Source organism: Diadema setosum, chromosome 8 (assembly GCF_964275005.1).
Source record: "Diadema setosum chromosome 8, eeDiaSeto1, whole genome shotgun sequence".
Classification (NCBI taxonomy): domain Eukaryota; kingdom Metazoa; phylum Echinodermata; class Echinoidea; order Diadematoida; family Diadematidae; genus Diadema; species Diadema setosum.
Window position 1 is genome coordinate 35599707 of NC_092692.1, and position 15836 is coordinate 35615542.

Sequence of the window (15836 nt, forward strand, 5' to 3'; positions counted from 1 at the left end):
TTATTTGAATAAAACGAACAAAAAATGTATTGATGATGGATATTACACAAATATTCAGCTCAGATGCAGCATGTCTACAAAAATGTTAAATAGAAATGAAACTATACGTTTACTCGGATGAAAATTTGTATTTACGTCCAGTGATACGTCTCCCTAGCTACCACGAGTTGTGTATGGTTGTGTACTATTGTGTACAGGTGCATCCCCGTAGCGTGGGTAGCGCTATGCATGCTGCTTACTTGTTAATTGGTCTATTTACAGCGAGCTGCCGACGGATTGCTAATCAATTATAAGGACAACCTCCCTTACCTTTGGTCTAGCTCACTACTGGACACGCATGCAGTTTTAGGACAAATCATATATTTTGATAACTGTGTGGAGTGATAACAACCGCCATCATGTCTTCACAGGATGTTATCAAGAGTACAGCCAAAAAATTGTAAGTAAAATGGTCGGATATATTTCATTTGCTACTTATGTGTTTCACCTTCCCTTTCGATGTTGATAAGATTGTACTCCGAGCTCCGTGTAATTCACGTGTAAAGTGCTGCCACTACAGCTTACGAATGTGATTGCATACTGAAGTATTCAAGTGAGTTTGACTGTGTATTTTACATGGAAGTAAACCTCTTTTCCAACATGATTATAAAAGCAGAAAATTGAAATAAAATGAGTATATTCTATGATCTGAGATCTGCACGCATGTCTTTATAATGGAATGATAGTGATCTCTAGCATGCATTTATGTGATGGGTGTGTCAGTGTGGTACTGTAGATATATCCATATAGTTGCTTTCATGACCTTAATCTTCATGTCTTCATTTAATATTAATAACTTGCCATGGTAACATACACAAACTTCTAATCGTGCCTACTATATGCCTAGCTAACTGTCATTTATACAAAAATTTAGACAGCTATTAACTAGGCTTGTATTATCATTTTTATATTGTATAATTATGTGCAAGATATATGACATGATATAATCAAGGAATGAAGTTAGATGGAAGCATATATGCAATACCCGCCAATAGAATTACAAATAAATGCTAACTCTATATCAGTCATGCTTATTAAATAACATGCTTACCAACACCTCGACCTGGAGATTAATGCATTGCTCTGTGATGTTTTTCCAGCGATCATCAACTCACTGTAATTGATGAATTGATTCCTGTCTCATATTGTCATTTCAGGTATACTGATAACGGATGTAGGAAAAAAAAAGTTGTGCAATTTTACCGTACATTTAATGGAGTGATTATGTTTTCATTTGTTATCAGTTATTGGCATCTCTCTTATAGTCATAAATTTTGAAACTGGAACACAGTTCATATATTTACACCGAACTGCTACTGACGTTTAGCTTAAAGTGTGACATACAAATATTTAGCTAGTCACGATGAATAATTCATTTTATGGTTTGATTTTCTGTCTTCATTATAGGAAATATTATATGGAAGTTAAAAGGTTAGAGGATGCCTTTGACCTGTCTGGACCTGATAAGCCTCAAAAACACTACCCAACTCTGAAGCCGGTAAGATATCAATCTATAGTTGTCAATCATTGTAGTAAGTGCACAAAAATCTGATCATTGATGATACTTTGATTATATACATAAATAGTTGTAGGATTTATTGATGCTTTAGTCTTGTAAATTTTGACTTTGTTGGTCATTTTTTAATATAATCTTATGTTCTTAGCACTTGCCTACAATGTACGTATCATGCCAATAGATGCAGTTTCTGCAAATACAGTGTAGAAAGAGTTGTAAGATATCAAGAACATTTGCAGTTTGAAAATTGGTCTAGTTAAACTTTTTAATGCAAGTAAATTTTTTAAAGTTCTTAATTTGGTGCATATATCTATTCCTCTATGAGATGTAAGAGGTATGTTGTTTTCTCCTATTTTCATGTCGTGTATATAAAATTCATGTTGAAGAACTAGGAAATTTGAGTACATCCTACTTAAAATGGAAAATTCGTTTGTCCCTGAAAGTCGTTAGTAAGATATTCTGTAATGATTTGAATAACTGATGCATCAAGTTGATAAATAATGCACCATGAATATAATATTGCTTTGAATTTTAAGCAACACAAGAAAAGAGTGTTTGTAAGTCAAAGTCATTTTCAGTTATTTTCAGCAGTCAAGAAACTTGTGTTCCAAGTGCAGTGTACATGTACTCATAAGTGAGAGGTTGTAGATAATGTAGTATCAAATGCAATACTCTTAATTGTTTGTGCTGATAAAATTTGACTTTCATATGCCTTTGCTGTCCAGAGGCCAACTCTACTCTATGATGGACTCCATGACCGGTCCCTCAAGCACTACTTCAGGAGTCCAGAGGTCAAGAAACATATGGCCCAAATGAATCCGAAGGGCAGCCACTTTGCTCGTGAGGACAAAGTCAGGTAAGCTTGCTATTCTAATGCTCTCACCTTTTATGGTCCATTTATCCAAACACAGTGTTGAACTTTGATAAATCATGCATTTTTTTTCATCCCAATTGTAACTGTAACCTAATGCAAGATATGTGATTATGGAATTGAACTTACTATCTTATCTTGTAGTGCACTGATTTGTACTGTTTTTTTCAAAAGTAGAAACCATTCTATGAAATTTCTACACCGAGCCAATGTCAGTGCATTTTAAGTGATTATCCTTGCAGTTTCTTCAATTGATAGTATTTTCATATATTTTGATATCAGCATGATTAATGTTTTTCATCTAGTGCAAAATCTGCTAAAGTATCCCCACCAAGAAATGAAGAGTTTGTTTGCAAAAACCGATAAGTCCATTTTTGAAGATTTTGAAGTAAGATTTCTGTCATAAAGTACAAAATAATACCTTTTAAATGATATATTGGTCACTACATATAAAGGTACATTTTTGAATTTATGGTGAAAAGAAGCACAAAATTTCTTTTTATTCTCTTTATTTTTCTTGACCTTTAATCGCAAATATCTCCATTTGGCAAATATGGACTTATCGGTTTTTGCAAACAAACTCTTCAAATATTCTTCATTTACAATACAGTGGACTCCCGTTATAACGAAGTCCTCGGGACCGGCAGTTTTCTTTCGTTACAACGAAATTTCGTTATAACCGAATGAATAAACAATAAAAATACATAGAGTTGTTAATGTTGCGGCCCTAAATTTTATTTCGTTGTAACCGGAATTTCATTATAACCGTGTTCGTTATAACGGAAGTGCACTGTATCTAAAAGCCCATTACATTCTACAAATACTCTAAAATGCTTGGTTGTTCAAGGTTTGAGAAGCTAAGTCATTGGCCATTAAACATGCATGTGGCATCGAATGGGGATACCCCAGTAATTGCTTGTTGGCTTTATTTGTCTTTTTGTCTTTTTTTTTAACAAGTAGGCAAGTTTGATTGTGTGACATTACATTTGTAGGTTATGACAGTATTTTGTCAAATCTCTTATGTTCTACCCACTCATCTAAGATCCCAAGATGAGTTGTGAGATATTCTATCATCCCATATGTCTGTTTCATTTCAGGCGAGATGTTGACAAGTACATGGCACGTACACAGTATACTGTAAGTATGCATTTTACTTTTTTTGCCAATTGACTCTATGGCGGCAGTAGTTTATGCATTAATTGACAAAAGTAATGCAGTACTTCACAGATTTACCTCATGGATGTTTTGAGACTATCATTAGTAAGATCATAAGCCCTGAGCTTGAATAAAGATGTATGATTAAAAGAGATAAAAACAGAATATATAACACTATGTTTTTCTTAATTTGTGCCAGTCAGCACTCAAAGCACACAAAGACTTACATAGGCAGCGTAGTTTGTACAGGCATTGTGCGTACCCTTCAATTACAGCTAGCAGTTTGTGGTGTGTAAACAATGCCTTGCACGGAACACAGGACACAAAGCCGCCTCAATTCCTGCCTGTCCCTATACATTACACAATACCATTGATACCCTATTCACTAAGAGCCTCTCCCAAAGGTTTCTATTGCAGCCTTTAACCAGCTATCCCAGTTCATTAAACCTGTTCCCTGTTACTATAAAAGGAAGGGGCTTTTATCCAGATAATGGTCCTGGCCAGACATCTTAATCTTCCTGCTCTATTGACTCCATTCATTCAAGACAGGAATGATTCATATCCCTCGATCATTAACCCATTGAGGATGGGTCCCTGGTTTACTCGGGCAGGTGTCTATGGGAATTGTATGTTACAGGAAAATTAGCCCATCCTCAACGGGTTAATAAATAGCCAATAGAATGATGCAAGTCATTAGCTGATAAAGTCTTGATAGTAAAAAAAAAAATCATTTATAGACTATGGAAAACATTGTTGTTGACCGTTTCGCTAAAAGTTTATATCACATATCTGTTATCTTATTGACAATCCTATTTCAGAAATCTCTTTCATGCATTTTCTTTTTCACTCTTTCATATCCACAGAACCCCTATTCTACCATCATCCGGCCCAGGGCTACTGCCCCTAAAAGGAGGCGGGGCAACTTCCAGGGTGGTCCCATCCTCCTGCGCTCCAAACACGGTCCCTACCTGTCCAAGGGGGAGACAGAGAGACTCGTCAACACAGCCACCAAGCTCCTTGTTGCTTCTGTAAGTTACCGGTATACATGTTGAGTTTAGTAAGACTTATAGAATTCAGTTTTAAATGCCACAGTCAGATCAGTTTGCAATTGCACATAGAGGAAATTGGTTTGGCAAAAAAAAAAGAAAAAAAAGAAAAAAACTAAATATATCCAACATGAAAAAAAAAAATTCTTATGTTAAGTGTTAGATGCTCTTGTGTGCATTGCATTGAGGTAGAGATTTGGTATGATGGCATAGTTGAGGTAGAGAGTTGGCATGGTAGTACAGTTATGTCTGTATTTTTAATGTAGGTCACATATTTAAGTATCTCTGCACATGAAATTGTTGCTCCTATGCAAAAGAAATTCAATATGTTGTTGTTGTTTTTTTTTCCACCAGGAAACGGTACCAATTGAGGAAGGCAAGAGAGCCAAGAAGTATTCTGCCAAGGTGAGTCTGCTTTAAGATTACAAGTTGTGATTGTTGTGTTCTCTCCAGAGTCCATAGAACAACCGTAGGTCCCATGGCAAAATATGATTGTACATAGGTAGGATAGGAACCAGGTACTGCATTTAATGATTTATGGAACATGCTGAGCAATGATTAGTATTAGGCCAGAATTCACACATTTGACTGTCTACAACATATTCCGGATATCTAACAATCCACAAACCCCTTTCAATCCTGGGATGATTAATATTTTTGCACTAAAAGTATCAATAGACAACAAATCTGCAAAGTCCTTTGCAAAGTAAATTACCATTTTGAAAGTGTGAAATATATATTTATTTGGAACTCTAATCTGATGAGATGGTTAAGTGGTCTTATATACCATCATTGATGGGAGAAATATAATAACGAAGACATGTGCACAATATGATCTTACGCAGTTTTGTTATTCTTTAATCTTACCCTTGTGATTTTTGTCTACAGGTATATGCAATGCAGGACTCTGGGGTTGGGGGCAGTCTGCCAATCATCCAGTCCTCACCTTACACCTACCCTCCCCAAAGACCAGATAGACCCAAGTCCAATTATGGCATCAGGACCAGGTCTGCTCATTCTATGAATGGCAGGCCCAAGACCTCTCGTGGGGTGAGGCCTTCGTCGGCCGTATACAACCCAAGCAGCAAGAGATATGGGTAAGTTTCACTGGAAATAGCAATCTGTTGGGTACCCTTATTGTATTGTTATAAGCTTGAAGTGACGTTACATATCTTGAAGTTTAGCATCTGTACATTCAATGAGTCATCAAGTTATGAATATATTTTGATTTGATATTCCATTTTGGAGAGCTATCTGAGGACATTGCTTAGCCCAATATTATAGTTCTATCTTCAAACTTCTATTAAAATCCGTCAAAATAGATATGCATTCCTTTTGTAGAAATTTGATTCCATTTTCCCTGTTTGTATATATACTTGAAAAGGTTCTCTTAGCTTGATATCCATTAAACTATTGAGGAGTACCAGTAATGCCTATGTATGACTTGAATCTCAACCCATTGCCTTGCAGGTATGATCAGTATGGGCAGAGGATACGAATCAGACCCACCCCGCCCCCAAATCACTATGAGGCATCTGAGTCGGAGCCAGAATGCGATGACAGTCCTACCAACATTCTGGTTCCAGTCCGCAGTGGGGGCTCGCAGACTCCAGAGTGGCTCAAGTAAGTGTGCATCATTAAATTATACCACCTGTCATGTGTAATGACTAATAGTGCTATCTGCATCAATTTTCTTGGAAATCCTGTGATCTAAAAGTTGCCAGGAGAAAAGAGAAGCCCCCTGTATCGACAGTGAACTTCTTAACTTTTTAGTTTTGAAATATTATAACATACAAACAGATCTGTCGTTGTATGATGTTACTAAATTCAATTTGGAATTTGTGCCATGAAAAGAATAGATGAATGTAAGAGGAAGTGTTAGTAGTTACATTGATGTGGTCACATTGTGTGTTGCTATCAAAGTTTTGAAATACGCTTCGTCTTTTCTGCAGCATCAAGATGTCCAAGGTTGACATGGGTACCGACATGCAGCTGGTGGATGCTGACACCGATGACGAGGAAGAGGAGGAAGAGGACAATGACAGCATCAACCAGGAGCCAAGCATTCTCCAGAATGATACAGCGCTGGTCAGTTACGACAACACCACCCAGACCGGGGTGGATACTGCCATGCAGACCGTAGAACGGGATAACACCAAGGACACCCAGACGAGGCGAGCGAACACCGTCGAGGCGCTGACCGACCCCTGGCAGGCTGAAATTTCCATGCAGACGGAGCCGCCCCCAATCACCTCGAGCACCCAAACCCAGCCTCCCCCGCCAGAGATGAGCACACAGACAGTGCCTCCACCACCAGAAATCAGCACCCAAACAGTACTTCCGCTCCCAGAGACGTCGACGCAGACGGAACCCCCTCCACCCGAAATGAGCACGCAAACCCCCGCCAAGGGGCCGGAGATTTCTACGCAGACCCTCCCCGAAATGAGCACGCAAACCATCCCCGATGCCATCAGCACACAGACAGAGCATCCCTTGGAGGTATCCACCCAGATAACACCGGACCCAACTCCCTCTCCCTCCGAGGAAGAGGAGGAAGAACTTGACGATTATGACCACTTACGGCACGGCCCGAGGCTCAAATCCGGAAAGAGGACAATCTATGAAATGGCAATCCACACCGGCAATAGACTTGGTGCCAGCACAAGAGCTGATGTGCACATCATTTTGTACGGAGAGAAAGGAAACACAGGAAAGATCAAGCTCAAACAGTCTAAGGACACCAAGGATGGGAAGAAGATGAAATTCCAAAAGGGACAGGTATGGAAAATTCTGAATATTTTACTTGTCATGACAGGCGATGAATTAGTTCATTTTAAAAAATTCTCACTGTGCAATTTTGTTTGTGTATTTGTATTTGCATTTGTGACACTGTTTTGTCATTCAAACTGTCCACTTGTATGCTTCCTTGAAGGTGTTTGAGGGTAGTACTTTGCTAACCTCCATTTAAATCATCTTTTCCTTTGCAGATTGATGTATTCAAGGTGGAATCATTCTATGTTGGCAAGCTGGAGTGTGTAACCATTGGCCATGACAGGAGAGAACTAGGTAAGAAGATCCATCAGTTACTAGTACTTACTGAAGTATTATCAAGAGTGGATTCATTATATCTCAATACTGTCCAAATTAGCTTTGCCTCCCCCAGATAAAAAAAAAAAAAATGATGGCATAAAGAAGACAGATGGCATTAAGCATTGCTCACAAGTACATCAATTCAGTGATATGAATATTGCATAATTTATGAGCATTGAAATGTAAGTGCAGAAATATATCTTTTTTTAATTTATTGCATCATCTACCATATTAGGTTGTGGCTGGTACCTTGATAAACTGATGATCCGGGAGTACGGGGATGACATCAGCTATGAGTTTGTGGTGGAGAGGTGGCTGTCGGCACAGGATGAGGATGGCAGGACAGTGAGAACATTACCTGTCACAAACATCATTATGGGTGAGTTGGCATGTCAGAACCACAAGTGTCGGCCATATAGTGCCATTCCTTAATGTAGTCTGATGAGAGACTATCTGATATGCATTCTGACATAGCTGCCAAATGGTATCCTGTTTTCATATTTAGTATTTTTCTCTGCAATCAAATGAACAAACTGTAATATTGATATTTTCACCCTGAGATTTTTTTGTCACCGTGTATCAGTAGGTTTTTGGAGCTATGGTGGTTGGTAGCCCTGATATCATTATAGTAATGATAATAACACAGTGATAAGATATAAATGACACAATATGAATTAAGATGGTTGAGTACCTCTTACTAATAGGCATGTTCAACAAGTATAATGCTTCTGAAAAACACAGAGAATCGAGGAAACGTTTGATTTAGCAAGAAACTGTGAATTAAAAAGTTCCTACAGTAAAGATTGATTCAGTTGTCTTTTTCAAGAGTACCAGTACCGTGTGAACAAATCTGCTTCTTCACAAAAATGATGCCTGCATGGACTTCACTCCTATAATCATGCAATGATTGCATTCCATAGATGTATCATCGAGTGAGTCCGACAGCGAAGTGACAGACTTCGTTGAGCGTAGTGCCGACAGCAGCGTGTACACCGATACCGACCCCCATCTCAGTCAGGTGACGGAGATGGACGGACATTTTGTCAGCGATGGTGGATCCACCGAAAGATCAGAGCCAAGGAGGAGGCATCGGAGGAGGAGGGTCCCATCCACTACCACAGCAACAGAAACCGACAGCGACACAGACGTCACCGACACCACGAGAAGCCGCGGCAATCGCACCGACCGTACGGACAGCAGCGGGAGTGGGAGCGGCAGCGGGAGCAGCAGCGGGAGCTCGAGCGGGAGCGAGACGGAGGGCGGAGATCGCGGGGGCCGGAGGAGGAGTGGGAAGGGGGACGGTGACAGCGACAACGAGCGAACAGGCAGCAGCGGAGGATACTACAGGGGCGGTCACCCAGGGGAGCCGCAGCACTCCGAACCACTGCCTACCGACGTGAGGGACGCATCAGTGTCGATGCCCAAGCAGTCGACACCCATCAACTCACGGCATCCTTCACCGCACCCACCATCATCCAGTGATGAGAGATCAAAAGGAAGGACTGCTGGGGATTTCATGTCTGGATATATGGTGAGATTATTGACATTTACTCTCCTTTTCCCTCCCATATTCATATGTGCTGGAAGAAAATCTCCAAATGTAGGAGGCCTAATGCTTGAAAGTGTGAGAGATGAAATATATCAGCAGTAAATTCTGCAAAACCTTGTTATATATCATCATTTTTTAATTGTAAAGATCAAATGGTACGATTGTAATTAATTTCAAAGATTGAATGGTACACTATGCAATGCTCAAGTGAAATGCTGTCATAAATTTTCCCTTAACTGTGCATTCACATTTTTTCTTATCATCAAGAAGAAGGCAAGATTAAAAAATAAACAAAACTTTGTCGGTAAGTATACTTAGCATTGATAAGCTCTCTGATTACTTGAAACATATCACAACCAAAAAAATAACATGTTTTACTTGTGTCTGCATCTAGGCTGGCATAAAGGCAAAGGAAGAGGAAGAAAGAAGGAAGAAGGAGAGGGAAGAGGAGGAGGAGGCAAAGAAGAGAGAGGAGGAAGAGAGACTTTTGGCTGGTCCCTCAATCCATGAATGCTGCAAGAAGGGAAACCTGGACAGAGCCAAACAACTTATCACACTCAAGCCAGAATTAAAGGAGTAAGTTTATGCAATCATGATAATATGTACTTCATAATAGTGATAATCCTTTATAACTATGTGATGATGATGATGATGATGATGATGATGATGATCATCATCATCATCATCATCATCGTCATCATCTATCATCATTGTAGTCGTCGTCGTCGTCGTCATCGTCATCATCATCATCATCATCATCATCATTATCATTGTTTTTGTTGTTATTATCATTTGCCTGTAAGACTTGGCATTTTGTATTCAAAAGGGCATAATGCTCATGCTAATTAGAGATTCACTGTGCTGTACTTCAGGTTTAAGGTATTGTGTTATATTGTCCTCATCCCCAACTCAAGAAAAATAACAGTGTTGAGCAATAGCAGGTGATTTGATGACTGATTTGAAATACCAAAAAAGCACAACGAAGAGGTATGTCTTGTGGATAGAGAAATCATTCATATGTTAGCAAGGAGCTGTTGTCTTCAAACTAAGGAATTATGGCATTAAAAAAAACAACACCCCTAATGCACTTTGCATGAATTATGTCCTCTCTAATTGTGTGGATGTGGCTGTGTTTGAAGGATAATTGTCCCTTGGACACAAGCATCTCTTCTCAAGGAATATTCTGTGATCTAACTTGCATATTTTGCTTCAGAGTATACCATCCATGTGACTAGAATGTGAGAAATCAAGAGTTAGTTCCTGATTCTGCAACACCCATCTTGAAACCAGGTGTAACATATCCAAGTTACTGAAATGAAGAATGCCATTTGGGAATCAAACCAGTGATCATTCTGACAAATTATCAATTTCATCCTGTATCTGTAATTTTCAGTACTCCAGATGAGAGGGGCTGGACCCCGCTCCACTGTGCTACGGCTGCCGGCAAGTTGGACATCGTCAAGTGGCTCATCGTCAGTGATGTCAACGTCAACATGCTCACCCCTACGGGCTACAGTGGAATGCACCAGGCCGCCATGAATGGGCACAAGCCAGTCATGATGGTATTGGCTGCCATGGGGGTGGACGTGAACTGCAAGACGGTGGACCAGCAAACTCCCCTCCACCTGGCTGCTATGAGGTACGTTATTTAACCCTCTTTGTGCCAGGGATTTTGGACTTTGTGTACAATGCTACAAGGTTTTCTGTACAAATCAGTACTCAAAGCATACAAAGGGTTAATACCTTGAAGCCATCACTTCAACTTTGGTAAACACATTGAGACCAGACTATCATGCTTCAATATATACCCTTTGCATAGAAATGTCTACATTACAGAAGTGAACACTTTTATCATAACAATTAATTATTGTAATGCTATTTCTCTGTATATGATTGTTTGTTAATTGCTTCTATTCTCTGTTTCAAAACAATTTGTTGAGAGTAGGCTCACATGGAGCCTGCAATTTCCTACTCTAGATTCTGGATTTGACAATGAACAAAAGCACAGGGAATTCTACCTGCAACTGTTGCACTTTCAGTTTACTATCTATTTCAAGACATTACTTTCCATCTGCTAACCCTACACCGACATACCAGCTACCAAATGATGCAGCTAATTGCAGTAGTTCCTATGCCATGTTTATTCATTCATTCACTTGCGTATTTATTTATGTGTGTCAATCATTGTATTTTTTATTCATCCATTCTAAATTATCGTTATCATTATCGTTTATATCAATGTCAAATTGGAGTGGGATGAATGTTGACTAGAAGCAAGTGGTAGAATATTGCAGGGAATTCAGACTTTAACTTGATTACCGGTATGTTGACCCTAATCAATCACATTTTCCATGCCTCAATTTCAGCGGACACCTGGACTGCTGCAAGTGGCTAGTGGCCAACAAGGCGTGCGAGGACTGCGAAGACATCATGGGACGGTCCCCATTGGAGCTGGCCTCCGACTACCAGCACGCAGACGTCGAGAAGTTCCTCCAGTCGTGCCGGACGGATCTGACCCAGGCAGACAGCTCCCTCTCAGTGCTCAGGAGCGAGTGAGTTAATCTCCATTGCAAATTGCATTCAAATCTTTGTTTGCTGCTTCTTTGATAGTTTTATGCCGTAATCATTGATTAAGACATCAATTAATTGACAAGTTATCAAATGATATTGGCAGCGTAGCAAGTTAATATTGTCAGTGTATTTAATGACATGTTTATTTTTATATACTGTACTTTTTAAGTATGTGTCCCTTTAAAAGTGACATACTGTAGTGTATGGACTGAGCTGTATCACATTATGAATATCAAGATAAGGGAAATGTTTCTGGAAAAAAAAGATATGCAATCTATAAAGATAGAATGTTATTCTTGTACTTGTTTGTTGTGGGAAGAAGAAAACTCTTACAAGTTGTCAATTTTGTGCGTTTTTTTTCAGATCCCCCAGCCGATCACCAGGACAGAATCAGGCTGACTCACAACAAAGGCAATCTCAAGAGGTAAGCCAGTTGATTTCTGCTATCATGTGTACATAGCTTCCAATGTTTGTCTTCCTTCCTTTCTTTCTTTCTATCTTTCCTACTTGCAGCCATTGACCTGTACTCACAACTCTGTGACATGAAATTAAAAATGCAAACACCTAAGGGCTGCCATGAAGACGACTCTGACTATGACGATAGTGATAATGACAGCGAAGAAATGATATAGAGAATGGAAATTTGTGATCCCTCAAGATATTTTAAAGCACTGTACCCTTATCTTGTTGATAATTCTCTCTTTCTTTCTTTTTTACAACATGCCTCCAAAGTGATTTCATAATTCACACTCAGTCAGAGAGATGCTTAAGTAGATAATGTTGAGATGGTCATTAAGTGTGTGTAGGTGTTAAATCATCAGCTGCGTGATAAACTAATTTTTCTTGTAATACTCACAGCATGATAAAATCTGAATTTCATGAGATTTAATCTTGGTTTGGCCCACACAGGAGTCTGGAGCAGCAGCAGCTGCGGCTTCAGCCAATGAGGAGGCAGAGAGACCTGCGACACCAAAGAAGGCAGCTGAAAATAAGCAGAACCTTATGGTGAGTTGGACAACACTTTAAAAGGTCATATGTCCCTTTTGCAAACATCATGAAATTTTGCATCCCAACATCGTGTATGAAATCTCACTTTAGTACACCAAAGAACAGTTAACAAAGAAGTAAAAAGTGAACTCCATGTCACTCCAGAATACTCTCCCCTTTTGTACCAAGAATACCGGGTAGCAGTTAGAATTTTTAGCCCAGATTAATTTCCTGGAAATCTAGAGTGTTGTTTTCCTCTCCATCATAAGGAAGTTTCCAGGTTTATGATTCTGAGGAAATTACTTCCCCTTACAGTATATCAGCTTATGAAAGGAATCTAATTTTCAGGGTTGTAAAAGCAACACAAACTTTAAAGCCTAATGCGATTTACCTGGTGTACTTCGTATTCGTAGAAAAGGGAAGTTTACAGGATTTCCACCTCTTTTACGGTGTTGTAGTGCAGGCACTTTAGGCTCTTTGCATTCGTACATGGGGCATTTATGGAGTTAGGATTATACAAAAGAAGATGTGGAAAAAGAAAGAACATCTGCAGTCAGATAGTGATGCAATGAGATTCCTTTACATTTTATTTACTATCCCTCATAGTTTTCATGATAACTGCACAACTATCATTTTTGATTTCATCATTTATATCACTTGTTACCTTAAACTTGATAAAATCATAAGTATTGCAAGTACTATCTGAACTTATTGCTGCCCCCTGTTCTTCTCTCTCACTTCTACCAGAAAGTATAGCATTATCTACCATTATCACAGTTTCCGAAAACTATCCGCATCTTCTTCATATCATTTCATATCATGACAATGCTATTGTACTCAAATCATTACTAAGTGAGTGCCATAAGCAGGATCATATCAAAATCAATTCCTCATTCTTCTCTCGTTCCTCCTTCATGAAATGTTGCTATGACAGGCAAGGCAGCAGTCCTTCCACCACCAGCAGGAGAAGATGTCCCGGTCGGGGATGAGTTTCCTGGACAGCATCCGGGCAGAGTACGAAGATACCAGCCAGGAGCAGCAGACGGTTTAGACCACCAGCAGTCTGAGGATAGCCCGGCAAATGTCCTTTGTATCTCCTCTGGAGATTGTCATTAAACTGCCATATATGCTGAGAGGTATAGATCTATCTACCTTCTTATATCAGAAGAAAAAAGAACAAAAATCCATACCCTTATAGATTCTCACTGCAAGAGCAGCAAATATTTTCATGTATTCCTTTTATTCCAATAAATGAATTCAAAGAGGCCTTAACTTACTGTAACAAAGTTGTCTATAAGATAATAATAAATGTTGGATTATTCTATACATAAAGATTGACATATACAGCGTATCTGTCTTGAGATATACAGTTTCTCAAATTGCCCATTTCTGGACATGTGACATAAATATTTCTTGTTTGATTTTGTACCATATGAGAGAGCGTGGACCTCAAACTGCCAAATAATATACTAAAGTAGATAGCAGGGTATTTCCCCGACAGTTTTCGCTTCTGTCGATAGTGTGCCTATTAGTGACATTTCATACAAATTATGCAGATTGCTGGCTTGCTAAAAAATCAAACAAAAAACAACTTTGTATTTTAAAGGTGTAGTAACCATTGACTGATTAATATAAACTAGATGTGATATCCTGTGTGCTTCACATATGTGATGAAATAGGCTGAACAGACTATATAACTCAAGATTTAATGATATACTCTCATGGTAAATGGATATTTCAATTTATCGTTACAGGGTATCGATGACATGTAAAGAGATATTTTTCATATTTAATACCATACTTAACATTTCCTGCATATAAAGAGGCTTTTTTTAGTTTGTATGTAGATATGAGGGAAAAGAAAGGTATTCTTTTCCTCGCAGCTCTCACATTATTTGTGTAATGTTCTGTAATTAGAAATAACTTTGAAATAGAATAATGAACATATTAAGTTTGACAGCAGAGAGGAAAAGCTGTATTTAAGAGGATTTTAGGTCGTAATTTTTGTTGGGAATGCTGCAACTTGGAAACAATGGTGTGGCACCAAGGTATTTCCAAATGTATGTAATTATTTTAATCTTTAATGATAAAAGCATGATTCTTGAAAATATGGTATCTGCTCATTTATGTTAGCGTTTGTAAGACAATATTCCTATTAAGCTTATTAGAAATGAGTCTAATATCCTCATTCAGGCTTTTGACAATCTAGTAATTCCATTACTTCAAATTCCTAGTTATGTGCAATTTCTTTTCCATCTTTTTCTTCCTGTTTTTATTTATTCATATTTCATGAAGTATAGAAAAAAAAGTCTCTGAAAGTTTGAATGCTGTCTTCTCACAGACTGTATGAATGTAATGAGTATGCATTTCCTAGAACGGTCTCAAATAACGCATACCAGTACTAGCAAACTACATGAGACTAAGTTTCCTGTCAACCACTTAAAGTGCAGAATGATGGATTGTGAAAGGGAAAGAAGCAACATTTGAAACATGTTGCACTTAATGGCCTTTGTCCAGATTCATTTTTTTTTTTCTCATCTTGAGTAATCGGAAAGTGAAAGGAACACTTGGATATCAGATGTTATATCGTTAATACTCAACTTCCACTCCTTGATTGATATTAATAGAATGAATTATGGTACTATCTGAAATTGTTAGCTGCTTATTTGTAATGGCATTTTTTGAATGTAGATACCCATAGGTGGAAATATGTTATTAATTGTGTGCTATTTCTACTAGACTTACCATACCAGTGATAAAGATTGGTCTAAATTAAGTGAGAACTTTGAGGAAGTTGATGGTTGACCACATGGCAGAGTGTACAATACCAAGAGAATGAAAGCATCATAGACGTGCATGTAACAGTGTATCATACATCTTACAATAGTAAATTTGATTGGAGATTTCGCTGTATGCCAAATTGCGTGTGATTTTTTTTTATCATTTCTTTTTATGTTATATTGCCCCTGTGACATACTCAATTAATATTACAGGTTTGTGTGATTTTTTTTT

At 38.5% G+C, this 15836-nt stretch overlaps 1 protein-coding gene across 1 annotated transcript; it reads left to right on the forward strand.

Moving 5' to 3' along the window:
• Positions 1-316: 316 nt before the first annotated feature.
• LOC140232417 (uncharacterized) lies at positions 317-14344 on the forward strand. Its single transcript, XM_072312550.1, has 18 exons — positions 317-439; positions 1447-1537; positions 2281-2411; positions 3524-3563; positions 4445-4609; positions 4982-5032; positions 5516-5724; positions 6098-6250; positions 6580-7405; positions 7615-7693; positions 7953-8096; positions 8638-9248; positions 9661-9842; positions 10660-10905; positions 11633-11818; positions 12201-12261; positions 12747-12842; positions 13759-14344. The coding sequence occupies exons 1-18, from the start codon at positions 399-401 to the stop codon at positions 13873-13875; spliced, it is 3429 nt and encodes a 1142-aa protein (XP_072168651.1). The 5' UTR covers positions 317-398; the 3' UTR covers positions 13876-14344.
• Positions 14345-15836: the final 1492 nt, after the last annotated feature.